Source organism: Panulirus ornatus, chromosome 37 (genome assembly GCF_036320965.1).
Source record: "Panulirus ornatus isolate Po-2019 chromosome 37, ASM3632096v1, whole genome shotgun sequence".
NCBI lineage: Eukaryota > Metazoa > Arthropoda > Malacostraca > Decapoda > Palinuridae > Panulirus > Panulirus ornatus.
Window position 1 is genome coordinate 19,030,666 of NC_092260.1, and position 12,001 is coordinate 19,042,666.

General features: G+C 41.9%; 2 protein-coding genes across 4 annotated transcripts in view; both read left to right on the top strand.

Moving 5' to 3' along the window:
• Positions 1-7,412, top strand: part of LOC139760557 (gastrin/cholecystokinin type B receptor) — a 280,378-nt gene extending 272,966 nt beyond the window's left edge. For all 3 annotated transcript variants that reach the window (XM_071683898.1, XM_071683897.1, XM_071683899.1), the window contains 2 exons: positions 101-2,399; positions 3,133-7,412. In XM_071683898.1, coding sequence (XP_071539999.1) covers positions 2,250-2,399; positions 3,133-4,518 — 1,536 coding nt within the window. In that variant the 5' untranslated portion in view covers positions 101-2,249 and the 3' untranslated portion in view covers positions 4,519-7,412. The remainder of the gene's footprint in view (positions 1-100; positions 2,400-3,132) is intronic.
• A 3,338-nt stretch (positions 7,413-10,750) lies between these two features.
• Positions 10,751-12,001, top strand: part of Urod (uroporphyrinogen decarboxylase) — a 58,323-nt gene continuing 57,072 nt past the window's right edge. The window contains exon 1 of the mRNA XM_071683904.1: positions 10,751-10,853. The gene's annotated coding sequence lies outside the window, so the exon portion shown is untranslated. The remainder of the gene's footprint in view (positions 10,854-12,001) is intronic.

Below are 12,001 nucleotides of genomic sequence, written 5' to 3' on the forward strand. Positions count from 1 at the left end.
TTTTAATGTTCCAATTATAATAGAGATCTCCATATTTTTCACATCAGAAAAAGTTGAACCGGAAAATGTTTTGATATTAATTTCTCTTTTTTTCCTTCAGATGTCCTGAAACGCTGGCATCCCGGTGGTCACTTCGAAGGTTGTGGATCGAAGGAGTCACTCTGAAGGTGGTGGGAGGTTCTTCATCCCTTAGGTGGACAAGTGAGGAAGCCAATCACTCGACCCTGGAGGAGGAGATCAAAGACAAGAGATCGTCCATCAACTTGCTGTGAGGCTTCCCTGTAGTTGGTAGTTTCCAGGAAAAGTTTGGAGATTTCTCTGTCGTCCAGTTATCCCCTCGACCGGCAAGTGGTCTTAAGTCTCCAAATTACAGCGTTCTCAAAGTTTTCATAATTCCCCCAAACTCGGCCATTACCTGAGACCTCTCCTACCCCTACAAGTTTCCCTTACATCCTTCTCCTCCCTATAACCTGGCCTCTCGTATTTCCTTACCTTCCTTACAACCTCCCTTCCCCCACAGCCCAGCCCTTCAATATCACCTTCGACTTCCCTCGTCTTTGCCTTAAACACTTTGATAGCCTATAAACCCAAAAGAACTTTAAAACTCAGCCATCACTTAAAATGCCCTCGTCCCAAAGAACATTGTTATTATCTATACCTTGTTAATTCCTTTAGAGTTTCTCAGGGATGATAATAGAGATGTATCTGGAATATTGTTTACTGTCATATTAGATTTTCTTTGTCGATCTCCTGTGTCCTCGAGTGTAATTTCAGTGGAAAAGATATTAGTGTGATATATCAAGACGTTTTGAATATATTTCTAAGTACAGAGAACCCGCGAAATATCTGACAAGAAACTAGACCCTGTGTATTGTGCTAGGAGTGAAGGATCCACACTTCCGTCCAACTTCAACAAAATCCAGAAGTGAAGCTTAAAATCAAGTGTAGTTGGTTGGTTTGCGTCAGTGCACACTGATGACTTTTTAGGTCACTTCCTCAGAATAGTCCTTGGAGACTTTCCTTCTTCCAAAGAAAATGTTTTGACGTCAAAACCAGCCTCGAGAAGCGATAAAGGTTTCAGAATCTGTGTAGAAATATGCAGAAATGTCTTCACGTACACCGCTGTGTTTAGTGCTTCTATCCAAGGCTACTCGTACTCCTTGGTATTCTTGGTACCTCGCTACTGCCAGTGTTCTGAAATCGTATCCGTAACTATGGAACCTGAAAGCCTTCAAGAGGAAAGTGAATGTTTTTTGTCTTTATGGTTTTTGCGAATGTTTCCATCTTTACGTCTCTTGCGGTAGTGGAGTAGAGTGAGATTATTAAAAAAAAAATCAGAAATGATGAGGGTGAAGATATGAACATATTCAAACCCATCGTAAGTGTGACGTTCACTTCATGGAACGGAAGTAATCTTGAACGGCTCTGAAGAGCCTCTCGTGGTGGAAATGTTTCTGGTGGTGCGGGGGTGATGTTGGCAGCGGTAGTGACCCCACCGTGGTGCTCGACCTGCTACCACCTCGTAGACCCCTGGAACACATGACAACATCCTCGTTGTGCGTGGAGGAGGGAGAACCATGGACGAACTGGAGGACACAGAGCCTTTATCAACTTCAAGGGCGCAGATCCCCGTTGATCTTGAGGAATACTGATGGATAGACATAGATGGCTCGTGATTAGAGGTGACCAGTGGCTTCCATATTTTCATGGGCCATTAGTGAGTGTTTTGAAGACACAAGTGAGACTGTGAAATCCTGAATTCTATTATTTGATGGTCAGCATTGAATCATTGAACTATGATAACGTTTATGAGCAATGCGTGATATTTGACCAGTGCATATCATCAGACACCTTTCCCTAAAATTTTATGAAGTAAAAAAAGTATCGATTAAAATAGACTCAAAATATATATACATAAAAAGAACAGGAAATTGACATTGCTAGTGGAAGTTTATTGGACGAATTACGCAATGATGTAATTGAACCTTTACTGCAGGAATATGTATCGTTACAACTATACAATTGATTTTGTAAGTTAGTGATTTTAACAGCTTGCAAAATGACCTTATGGAAATAATCCAGTGGAACTCCAGTTTCTAATAATATCCGCTAAGCTGAGAAGTCTTCGAGTGATTTCAGACGCTGAAAGGGAGGTCTGATTATGCCACAACCACAGCCTGGCTCTCCATCAAGAATGTCCTCTTCCTCGACATCCAAGCTCTGGCCTGGCGCTCATCTCCACCCTCCCGATGTTGCCGACTGCCAGAGACCATGTCGCCCGAGTTGCTGACATCGCCATGAATAGTTCTGAGCTGCGACATCGAATCGAGATCGATGTCAGCGCCTTCAACAGCTCCGGAGTTGTGACGGCAACCAACAGCAGCTACCCTTTAGCCTCGGTGGGTTGCATATGTGTGTGTGTGTGTGTGTATTTGTGCATATCGTATATATGTGTGAATGAGTGGGTGGGTGGCAAAGAGAATGTATTTTCATGTGTATTTGCTTTCGTATGTGTATGTTTATATATGAGTGTATGCGTCCTTGTTTGTGTATTTTGGGAAAGTACAGGAACAAGGGTTTATAGCTTGATATTATTGCCACTCACTGTACTAAACTACCACGACTTTGCAGTTATCTTTGCTCTCATCCTAGTAATATAAGACCAAAGCTGTTTCATCACCTTTTTATTATGTTGTTCGCAGCAGCAGTAACTGTGGTAGGTGTGCACCCCTAGCAGTATCCACAGTCATTGTGTCCCTGTGCTGCACCTTTTGTGAGCGAGGATGAGAAATTTTTCTGTAGTGAAAGATGTAGCATATTAGTGGATGCATAGTTTGCACTGATGGAATGTTTTACAGGGTTATGCAACAATGAATATATCGTAGGTAGCGTTGAAGCATTTCAAGATTATTGTCATAGTTACTGAATATGTAATAAAATATACAGTACGTACGAGTGATGGGACATGTTTCAATATATTAACGGCTAATAAGAGGAAGGGACGACTGAAAAGAACTACCAGGGTAAGGTCTAACGAATCTTGAACATTAGTCGGTAGTGAAGATGTAGCGGAGGGAGACGTCCTTCATGCACGTGTGATTGTTTGAGTTTCTAGTTGGCTTTATGTTGCAGGGGACATGGAGCGGTTGGGAGCGAGTGACACTGGCGACCCTGCAGATGGGAGTGTTCGTGGTTGGCCTGCTTGGAAACGTGACCGTGGCAGCCTCAGTGTGGCGGCGAGGAACGGGCCAGCAGCAGCAGCCGGCCGCCCACCGCCACGCCCTCCTGCTGTCCCTGGCACTGGCTGACCTGTTAGTGACCCTCCTGTGTCTGCCTGCCGCTGCCACCAGCCTCCTCACCATTCCCTGGACGGCGCCTTGGATCTTGTGCCCCTTGCTGGCTGCCGCCCAGAGCACCGCCCACGCTGCCTCCACCCTCTCCCTGGCCCTGCTAGCCCTTGACCGCTACCTTACCGTCCGCCGGCCCAAGCTGGCGCCGCGAGTGGCTGCGGTAACGGCTCAATTACTGGTGGCATTGTGGGCTGTGGCAGCGTTGATGTCCGTGCCGCATGGGTTGACCGCTACCCTCCAGCCCCCGGGGCCAGTGTGTCGCCAGACGTGGCCCGCCCCTACCGCCCGCATCATCTACCACACGGCCGTGGCCGCCCTTATCCACCTGCTGCCCTGCACCGCTGTTGTCCTCTGCCACGCTGCTGTCGCCGCATCGCTGAGACGCAGGGGGACGGAGGACACGCGAATGAACCTGCGGCCTCGGCAGGTGATAATTATGGCGCGGGATTGCAGTCTCGGCGGCGCCAACAACCACAAAATCGTGGCGGCCTCGTCGAGCGGAGTGGACTCTGCCAACGATGAGGACGACAAGGCTGCATTTGACCTGCCTGAGACCGCGATCTCGCATCCCACGAGAGATGCGGGGCGCGGTAGGGGGCCGCAGCCTCCGCCGCGAGCAGCGGCTGCCATAAAACCCGCCAGAAATGTCCACACTATTATTCGTGCCCACCGCCGCATGCGGATGCGGGGACCCGCCCACGCCGCCTCCATCTTCACTTCCTACCGGGGTCACTCGGTCGAGACCCGGAGGCGGCTGGCCCGGCTGCTAGTTGCGCTGGGGGCGGTGTTTGCCGCGTGTTGGTTGCCTTACGTGGTGGCCCTGGTGGTGTGGGCGTGTCGGGAGTCGCCCGCCACCCGCCACGCCCTAGAGGTCACCCTGGTGCTGGGCCATGCACACTCTGCCGTCAACCCGGTGGTGTACTGGCTCATGAACCGCGCATTCGTCACCTCGCTACAGCGCCTCGTGTGTGCCCAACTGCGGCTACCGGAGGGCTTGTCATGTGCCGGGTGCACACGACCGCCTTGCCTGACACGCCCCCCGGCCCCGCCCTGGGCTGGTAACTCCTCCACTAATGAGGACAACCTGGGACCTTTTCACCCAAAATACCTCAATCCCCACGCACTTAGACCTCAAGCGTCCCGATGCACATCTCACTACTTCCATTAGCAGCGGTCCTCACCACACTGACACTGGTCTTCACTAGAAGCGGTCCTCACCATATTAGCCGCGGTCATCACCACACACTAGCAGCGATCCTCCCAATACAAATTCATAACATTTAACTGCCTCTCTTTTCCCCGAGCGTGCACACAAAAGAAAACGGAACTACATTTTGATGTAAAAAAAAAAATAGTGTCCAACCTGGACATGCACTGCGTGCTGATCCTTGCAATGGAAGGAAGTTTCCTCTTTAAATCTTTACTCTCTCTCTCTCTCTCTCTCTCTCTCTCTCTCTCTCTCTCTCTCTCTCTCTCTCTCTCTCTCTCTCTCTCTCTCTCTCTCTCTCGTTTAAGCCATTCATTAAAATTGTCCTTCATAAAACACCTGTTTCATATAACTTTTGTGCAGTATACTAAAATTGAAAAATAAAAAATCTTACAAATTCGTAAATAATAGCTTATGATTTATGGCTATTAGCCAAGCTACTAAAGGGGAGTTTTCCTACTAGCAGAACCCTTCGGTGAATTAGTAACATTGTCATCGACAGACCATATTGGACAGCGTTGCTTGTTGTCGTGTCACGGTGTGGACAAAAACGATTTGGTCACTTCACTACAGAATTTGCTGGATAGAACTTACTACCATACGGCAACACCTGCTGCTGCTTTACTTTTGTATGACTGAAATACTTCTGTTTTGATTATACATCACGGCATCTCTCACTCCAGCCTAAGTACATCATATTCAATTATCTTTTACTCTACCCCTAAGTAGATCATATTTCAGTCTCTTGTTTAATCCAGTCAGAGGTCATCATATTTCATCGTGTCTTTTACTCCAAGCTAAGCGGATCATACTTCATTGCATCTTTTACACCACCAGTCAAAGTAGACCATAATTCATTATATTAACCATTGTAGTCGTAGATAACCCTTATTCCGAGACTAACTGAAAATCCACCTCTCTTCCTAGTTGTAAAGGCGACCAAAAATGTAATGAGGAAGTCTGCAATCCCCCATCTGCTGTGAAAATATAACCCGTACATCAAACAGGCTTACAAATGTACAAAGACTGGGCATTCAGCGAAAACATGGGTGTCATTCTTCAATTAGTCCGTGACTTAACTTAGTCTCAGGTCAAAAATGGTTAGAAATGAGTGAACTCAGTAGATCCTCCAGTGAACTTTACAAATGTACTTCGACTATAGACAGGGTTGATGCATATATTTTTATAATGTACCAAGAACTTTAAGGACAATTCGCGTGAAACAAAATTCCGTATGATATTTTTTTCCCCCCATCTGGATTCACCTCACAAGACTTGGACTCGATATACAAGTAAAGAATCGGCACATAATCACGTAGATTCTGTCATCCGCTTTGAGCACGGCAGTACGACCTTTTGGTTACGATAATCTAAGAGTCGTACCGTCGTGCTCGAATATCGTTCTGTCGTGTTAAGAGTATCGTGCTGTCGTGCTCAAGGGTGGTGTAGTGTTATCACTGCTATTCTCAAAAGTCGTAGGGTATGACTTTTATCCGTAAATATTTGCAGTTTCGTCGAAATTCCTTGTGCAGTAGAAAACGAAAATGGCTCAGTTAGTGTAATGAGATCCTGAGGAAATTGGTTACTGGTCGTGTTAAATTATGAAATGACATTAGATGTCACTTTAAAAGCACTACGTCCCTGTCAGTTTAAACACCTCACGTCTGGCGTTACTTGGACAACGTGGCTCTTACAAATATTTCCCTTTTAATTTTTCCATTTCTTATTATAGTTTTTCTTTTCGTTATTCATATAACCTGCTCTAGTAACTTTTCTTTTACCTTCGTTCGTGATATAGTAATCTTTATTTGAATATTCACGGTGTAGAAATCACGAGAGTTTGTAGAAAACACGCACAGTTTGGTCAATACTAACTAGGCTGTTGCAAGAATAGGATTCATTTTTTCCCCATATGTTCAGTTCGAACAACATCCCCGTGCTGTACAGACAGGTTATATCAAATACACATATGACCTTACCGTTCATGTTTGCAGCTGACAATGACAGCACAGTCCATTGTGAATGGGTGGTAGCCAGATTCTCAGCTGAAAACCGAACGGAAGAGATTTAACCCTTCGGATACAAGGGTACGATCCTTCAGCACGGCGTTACGACCCTTATGCACGACGCTACCATATCCCTCTGTGTTATAAATGAGCTTTCTTTTTTGAGGATCAAGTATTGTCATGCCTAAAAGAGGTTGAGACCGATACCAGCTATTTACATCTCCGTTTTTAGTACCAGTGGTTCGCAGCTGAGCGTACTGTACCTAGATTTACATTTAATGCCAGGATGATTCTATGATAGCTGTAGGCAATGTGTCTCTTATCACGAGGCTTTACATCTATAATCGCGTTTCCCGGTATGTATCTTCCATTTGTGGAAATGAATTCCAAACTTTTTTTTTTTCTCGCGGTCCTAAGATTTAATCATTCTTCATGAATTTCTCTAGCCTCTTAGAAATCATTTCCGGCCTCTCGGTATGGTTCTTAAAATATTCAAACCTTTTCCTACACCGGAAGGGATCATATTATTTCGTTAAGAGCCGTAGGTCATATGCACCTTTTTTTTAAGTTGGGGGATATTGTATTACTTTTTACTCTGGTGAGAATTATTTGCTTCCGTAGGAATGGATCATTCTTATACCCTTTATATAACTTTATTCGTAAGAATCATTAACCGTTTTCTACGCTGGTAAGGATCACTTTATAGCCTTTTCAATGCTGGTAGGACTGTTTTACATCCTTTCGTGCACTGGTAGTGAGCATTTACCCTCCTCCGCTGATAGGGATTAGTCATAACCTTATATTGCAGTCGCTAGTGTCTTTTTCCACAACCATTTCAAGACATACAAAGGTAGGATATGTTCAGACTCGCCTCAAGAGTTCTGTTGCCGCTAATAATTTATGATTTATTTATACACCACAGACGACAGCATACAGTGGTTCAAGATTTGATCATAAATGTAGCTTTACATTTCCTCTTGAGCTATTTTCTTTTTCAGTGTTTTCTCTCTGGCGTAGTATATCTTTTATGACCTACACCTGTCTTGAGTGTACTTGATAGGCCTTTAGGAAGCTTTTAAGGAAGTTATCAATTACAACCATATTGTGTTACTTTCTCTAGTGTAAATATAAACAACAAATATTACATTTCTCCAGGAGTTAAAAGTTGATTAATGGCAAAGAAAATCACAATTTGCACTTACGGGTCCAAAGCTTCATCTTCACTGTAAATACCAAGTATTTATGTCTCGGATATAAAGGACATTTTTGTACTGCTAATTATATATATATATATATATATATATATATAATATATATATATATATATATATATATATATATATATATATTCATTGTACTAATCACAATCATATAATATATATTAGGCAATATTTTTTTGTAAACATGCCTCACTGCCTATATGTACATGAAATGTAGAATCTTTTATTGTTAAGGGTTTATTATATTAGAACATGATTATCTGTATATGATGTAAATATATATTACAGCGTATATCAATATTACCTTTGGCGATCTGGCTCAGGGGATCCATGCGTCCATCACACGCAGGGCAAGAGAAGAAATGATATTTTGAATTGCATGATTTTTTTTCATCAATGATTTTATGTTTAAATTTCTCATTCTCTCCTAACTTCAAATGCTCCTTACAGCACAACATTTTTTGATACATAAATTTCACAGTATCTGACATGCTTTATGCTCAATAAGATTCCTGAAATCCTGACTATAAACAATGTTTTAGCATTTTGGTGTTCTTTACAGTTATCAAAGGCCTCTAGCTCTCTGGTAGCATTTGAATACGGGGAAGAATGAGTGATGTGTTAGGCATTTGTTTCAAGGCCTTGCAAACCTTGAATGTGACACCCCACCATCACTTGTTGTATAGCTTGTATTTTGTATTAATCAACAGCTGCTTCCACATTGTTATCAGATGTCACGTGACGGTCAAGTAACACAGCTCTCTGTATCAGAAGGAGTCAGCAGTGTAAATATTCCTGGTAAATTTTCCTCTGATGTAAGATTTATTTTCGTTACACATTGTCAATCTTGATTTAGAGAGAATTATATCCAAATCAAAATGAACCAGATCTTCATGTTTGTGTATGATAAGAGAATGCCAACTGTTTTATCATGCAAGAAATAAGATCGCTTTCAAAATGTATAGGACATGTATAGAACTGATTTTTTTTTTTTTTTCGTATATTAGAAGAATTGTGAGCTATCTCTTTTCTTGTCCAGCGTATTGGTTTCCCCAGCATGGCTTGTATGTGTCAGCGGCCGGCCGCCTAACTTACATCTATCTATACCCAAGTGCTTATATCTAAGGGGTCGGCTGCCCAGCACACGTCTGTACTGAGTTGTCAGTGCCAGCGGCCGGCCAACCAGCGCACGTTTGCAACGAGTTGGGCGGCTCGCTGACCAGACTGGTAACATCTGACGCAGTGGGTCCTTTTTGTGGCCAAGGGGAGACTGCTTGCAAGACGGACCCGACGTTGTCAGTCTGTTAATGTTTTCTTACACTTATATATATATATATATATATATATATATATATATATATATATATATATATATATATATATATATATATATATATATATATATTACGTTATTCATAGCATAGATTTAAAGATATGTATTCCACACCCATTTCATAAATAATTTTGTACAAGAAATATGAATAATAAAGTCCAGGCACAGATGTGTCCGAGTGTTTGATAAACCTTCTGATGTGTCTGGGGTCAGCCAGTATCGTGAGGTTAGTCGATGGTCAACGCAAGGGGTCAATCAGTTGCTTTCACACCATGGAACTGGCTCATGTCTGTCCTGGAGTTTGTCATCATCATCTTTGCAACCACTCAAGTCAAGTATGGGAATATATGCTTTTGTCGCCGCTGTGTCACCCTTATCTCCACATACGAGGCTGTCTCTAACGATTCCCTTCAGACAATAACCTTTCACATGGTGTGTTATGTTTTTTTTTACCAAATTGATCCTCTCTGCCTAAGGATTTTTTCTTTTATTTATACCAAATAGCTCAATTACCAAGAATAGCCTCGGATTCGAAACATTTCCACCAGAATTCCGAGGAAAATGGTAATGGACCGGACAGGTTTTACGTTATTTTCGTGGAGTAAAGTGTAACCATATCAATCTTTGTCTTATTCGCTTGCGCCCACTTCTGAGAGAGGTATCCGTGTTTTGAAGGCGACATATTTTACCATCTCTTTATGGCTGGGTATCATCTCTTTCTTTTCCAACATCTCTATCACACAATCCCAGCACCAACAGTCAAAAACTGTTTGAAGGCGGAAGGTCTCCAAAGAGGCTGACATCATAATTCAGGTGTAGGGTTGAAGGATGATCGACTTTTTCAGTTCATCTCCTTAAATCATGTGGGAGAGAAGAATAATGCCAGTAAGTCTTGCCATCCATCCTGGTGGGATCTTAACGCCTCAGTTTAAATTTTAAGAAGGTCCGTGAAAGGTGGTGGTGGCGGCTAGATTTATTCGTAAATGATTTGGATAACCGCATCAAAAGTATTGCACTTGTCTGTGATCACCTTACGCAAGTATTGAATCATAAGAATATAATGAATCTTAATCTCATTATCGTATTCTGTTTAATTCAGTCAGACCTTTTTCTTCATCTGGCTATCACCACCACACTTTTCAGCTATCACAAACGCGCCATGACGGGAGTATATCCAGAATATAGGCAGAATACAGACATCAGGCTAGAAACGCGTTGTCTGCAATGGAGAAAGTATTTCAAGTTCTTACTTTATATGTTGATGGATGCTGATCTTACAGACAAGCTGAATGTTACCAAATTATTAGGTTCTGTCCAACACGTTCACGAGACTGGGGGCGTGTCCTATATACATAGCTCGTTATTCATTACATGGTGGAATCTCCTTTAAGTTCTTATTTTTTTTCTTATATTTTACAAGCTAATGTGTTCCAAAATATGCAAAAATAATTGTTACGTATTTGCATTGTCATACAAGATATATTGTCTTACTGAGAAGTGGTAGTTTCGGGGTTTACGGGAGAAGCTCCTCCTCTTTTCCTTGCGAATTAACCAATCAGAATCTAAATAGACCGCCACCTTGTGTGGGAGGTCGTGGAGGCGATCTTTTCCCGCCATCAGTATTAAGTGTGATTGTGAGGTGTGCGTATATCATCGCTGTCACTGTGAAGTACTTGGATTATCGCTATAAGTGCGCCTGGTATATAAGTGATTTTCCTTTCCACGATACGGGTGTTGGTGAGTACAGTACTTATATTATTATTGTAAATGTGCGTCACAAAATACGCACTTGTAAATCTGTTATTGTTACGTATTACCAAATCATTATAATGTTTCGTGTTTAGATTTGACTAAAATTAAACGTCCTCACATCATGTCGATTCCATGAAGTCAACGGCCATAATGCATTCAACGCCTTTGATGCACCCTTGTTACTAATTTTATTCGTTATTATGTAATAATGCACGGTAGGTGCCGCGATGGGAGTACAATCTAGTCAAAGAAATTCTCACTCCAAAGAAGTCTGCAATTCCCTGATGTTGGATGTGCGTAGCCTTGGCAGCAGAAGCCTAGAAATTGTTACTGCGCTAGATCATATATATATATATATATATATATATATATATATATATATATATATATATATATATATGGGAGCGGGGGGCTGAAAATCCTCCCCTCATTTTTTTTTTTCCAAAAGAAGGAACAGCGAAGGGGGCCAGGTGAGGATATTCCCTCAAAGGCCCAGTCCTCTGTTCTTAACGCTACCTCGCTAATGCGGGAAATGGCGAATAGTATGAAAGAATATATATATATATATATATATATATATATATATATATATATATATATATATATATATATATATATATATATGTATATATATATATTTTTTTTTTCAAACTATTCGCCATTTCCCGCATTAGCGAGGTAGCGTTAAGAACAGAGGACTGGGCCTTTTCGGAATATCCTCACCTGGCCCCCTCTGTTCCTTCTTTTGGAAAATTAAAAAAAAACGAGAGGGGAGGATTTCCAGCCCCCCCGCTCCCTCCCCTTTTAGTCGCCTTCTACGACACGCAGGGAATACGTGGGAAGTATTCTTAATCCCCTATCCCCAGGGATAATATATATATATATATATATATATATATATATATATATATATATATATATATATATATATATAAGCTCGGGAAGTTGGTCAGCAGTCGAATGACTGCCGTATGTAAATAAAACCTATCTCGTAATTTGGTATATACTGTAACATCTTTCCTCATTAATAATTTAGATTTATATCATTATTTTATCTTTAATTCAGAATGTTTTAATTAGGCTCCCAATTAAATATTAAAGAAATGAAGATGTATGTGTGTAATGTTTTTAAT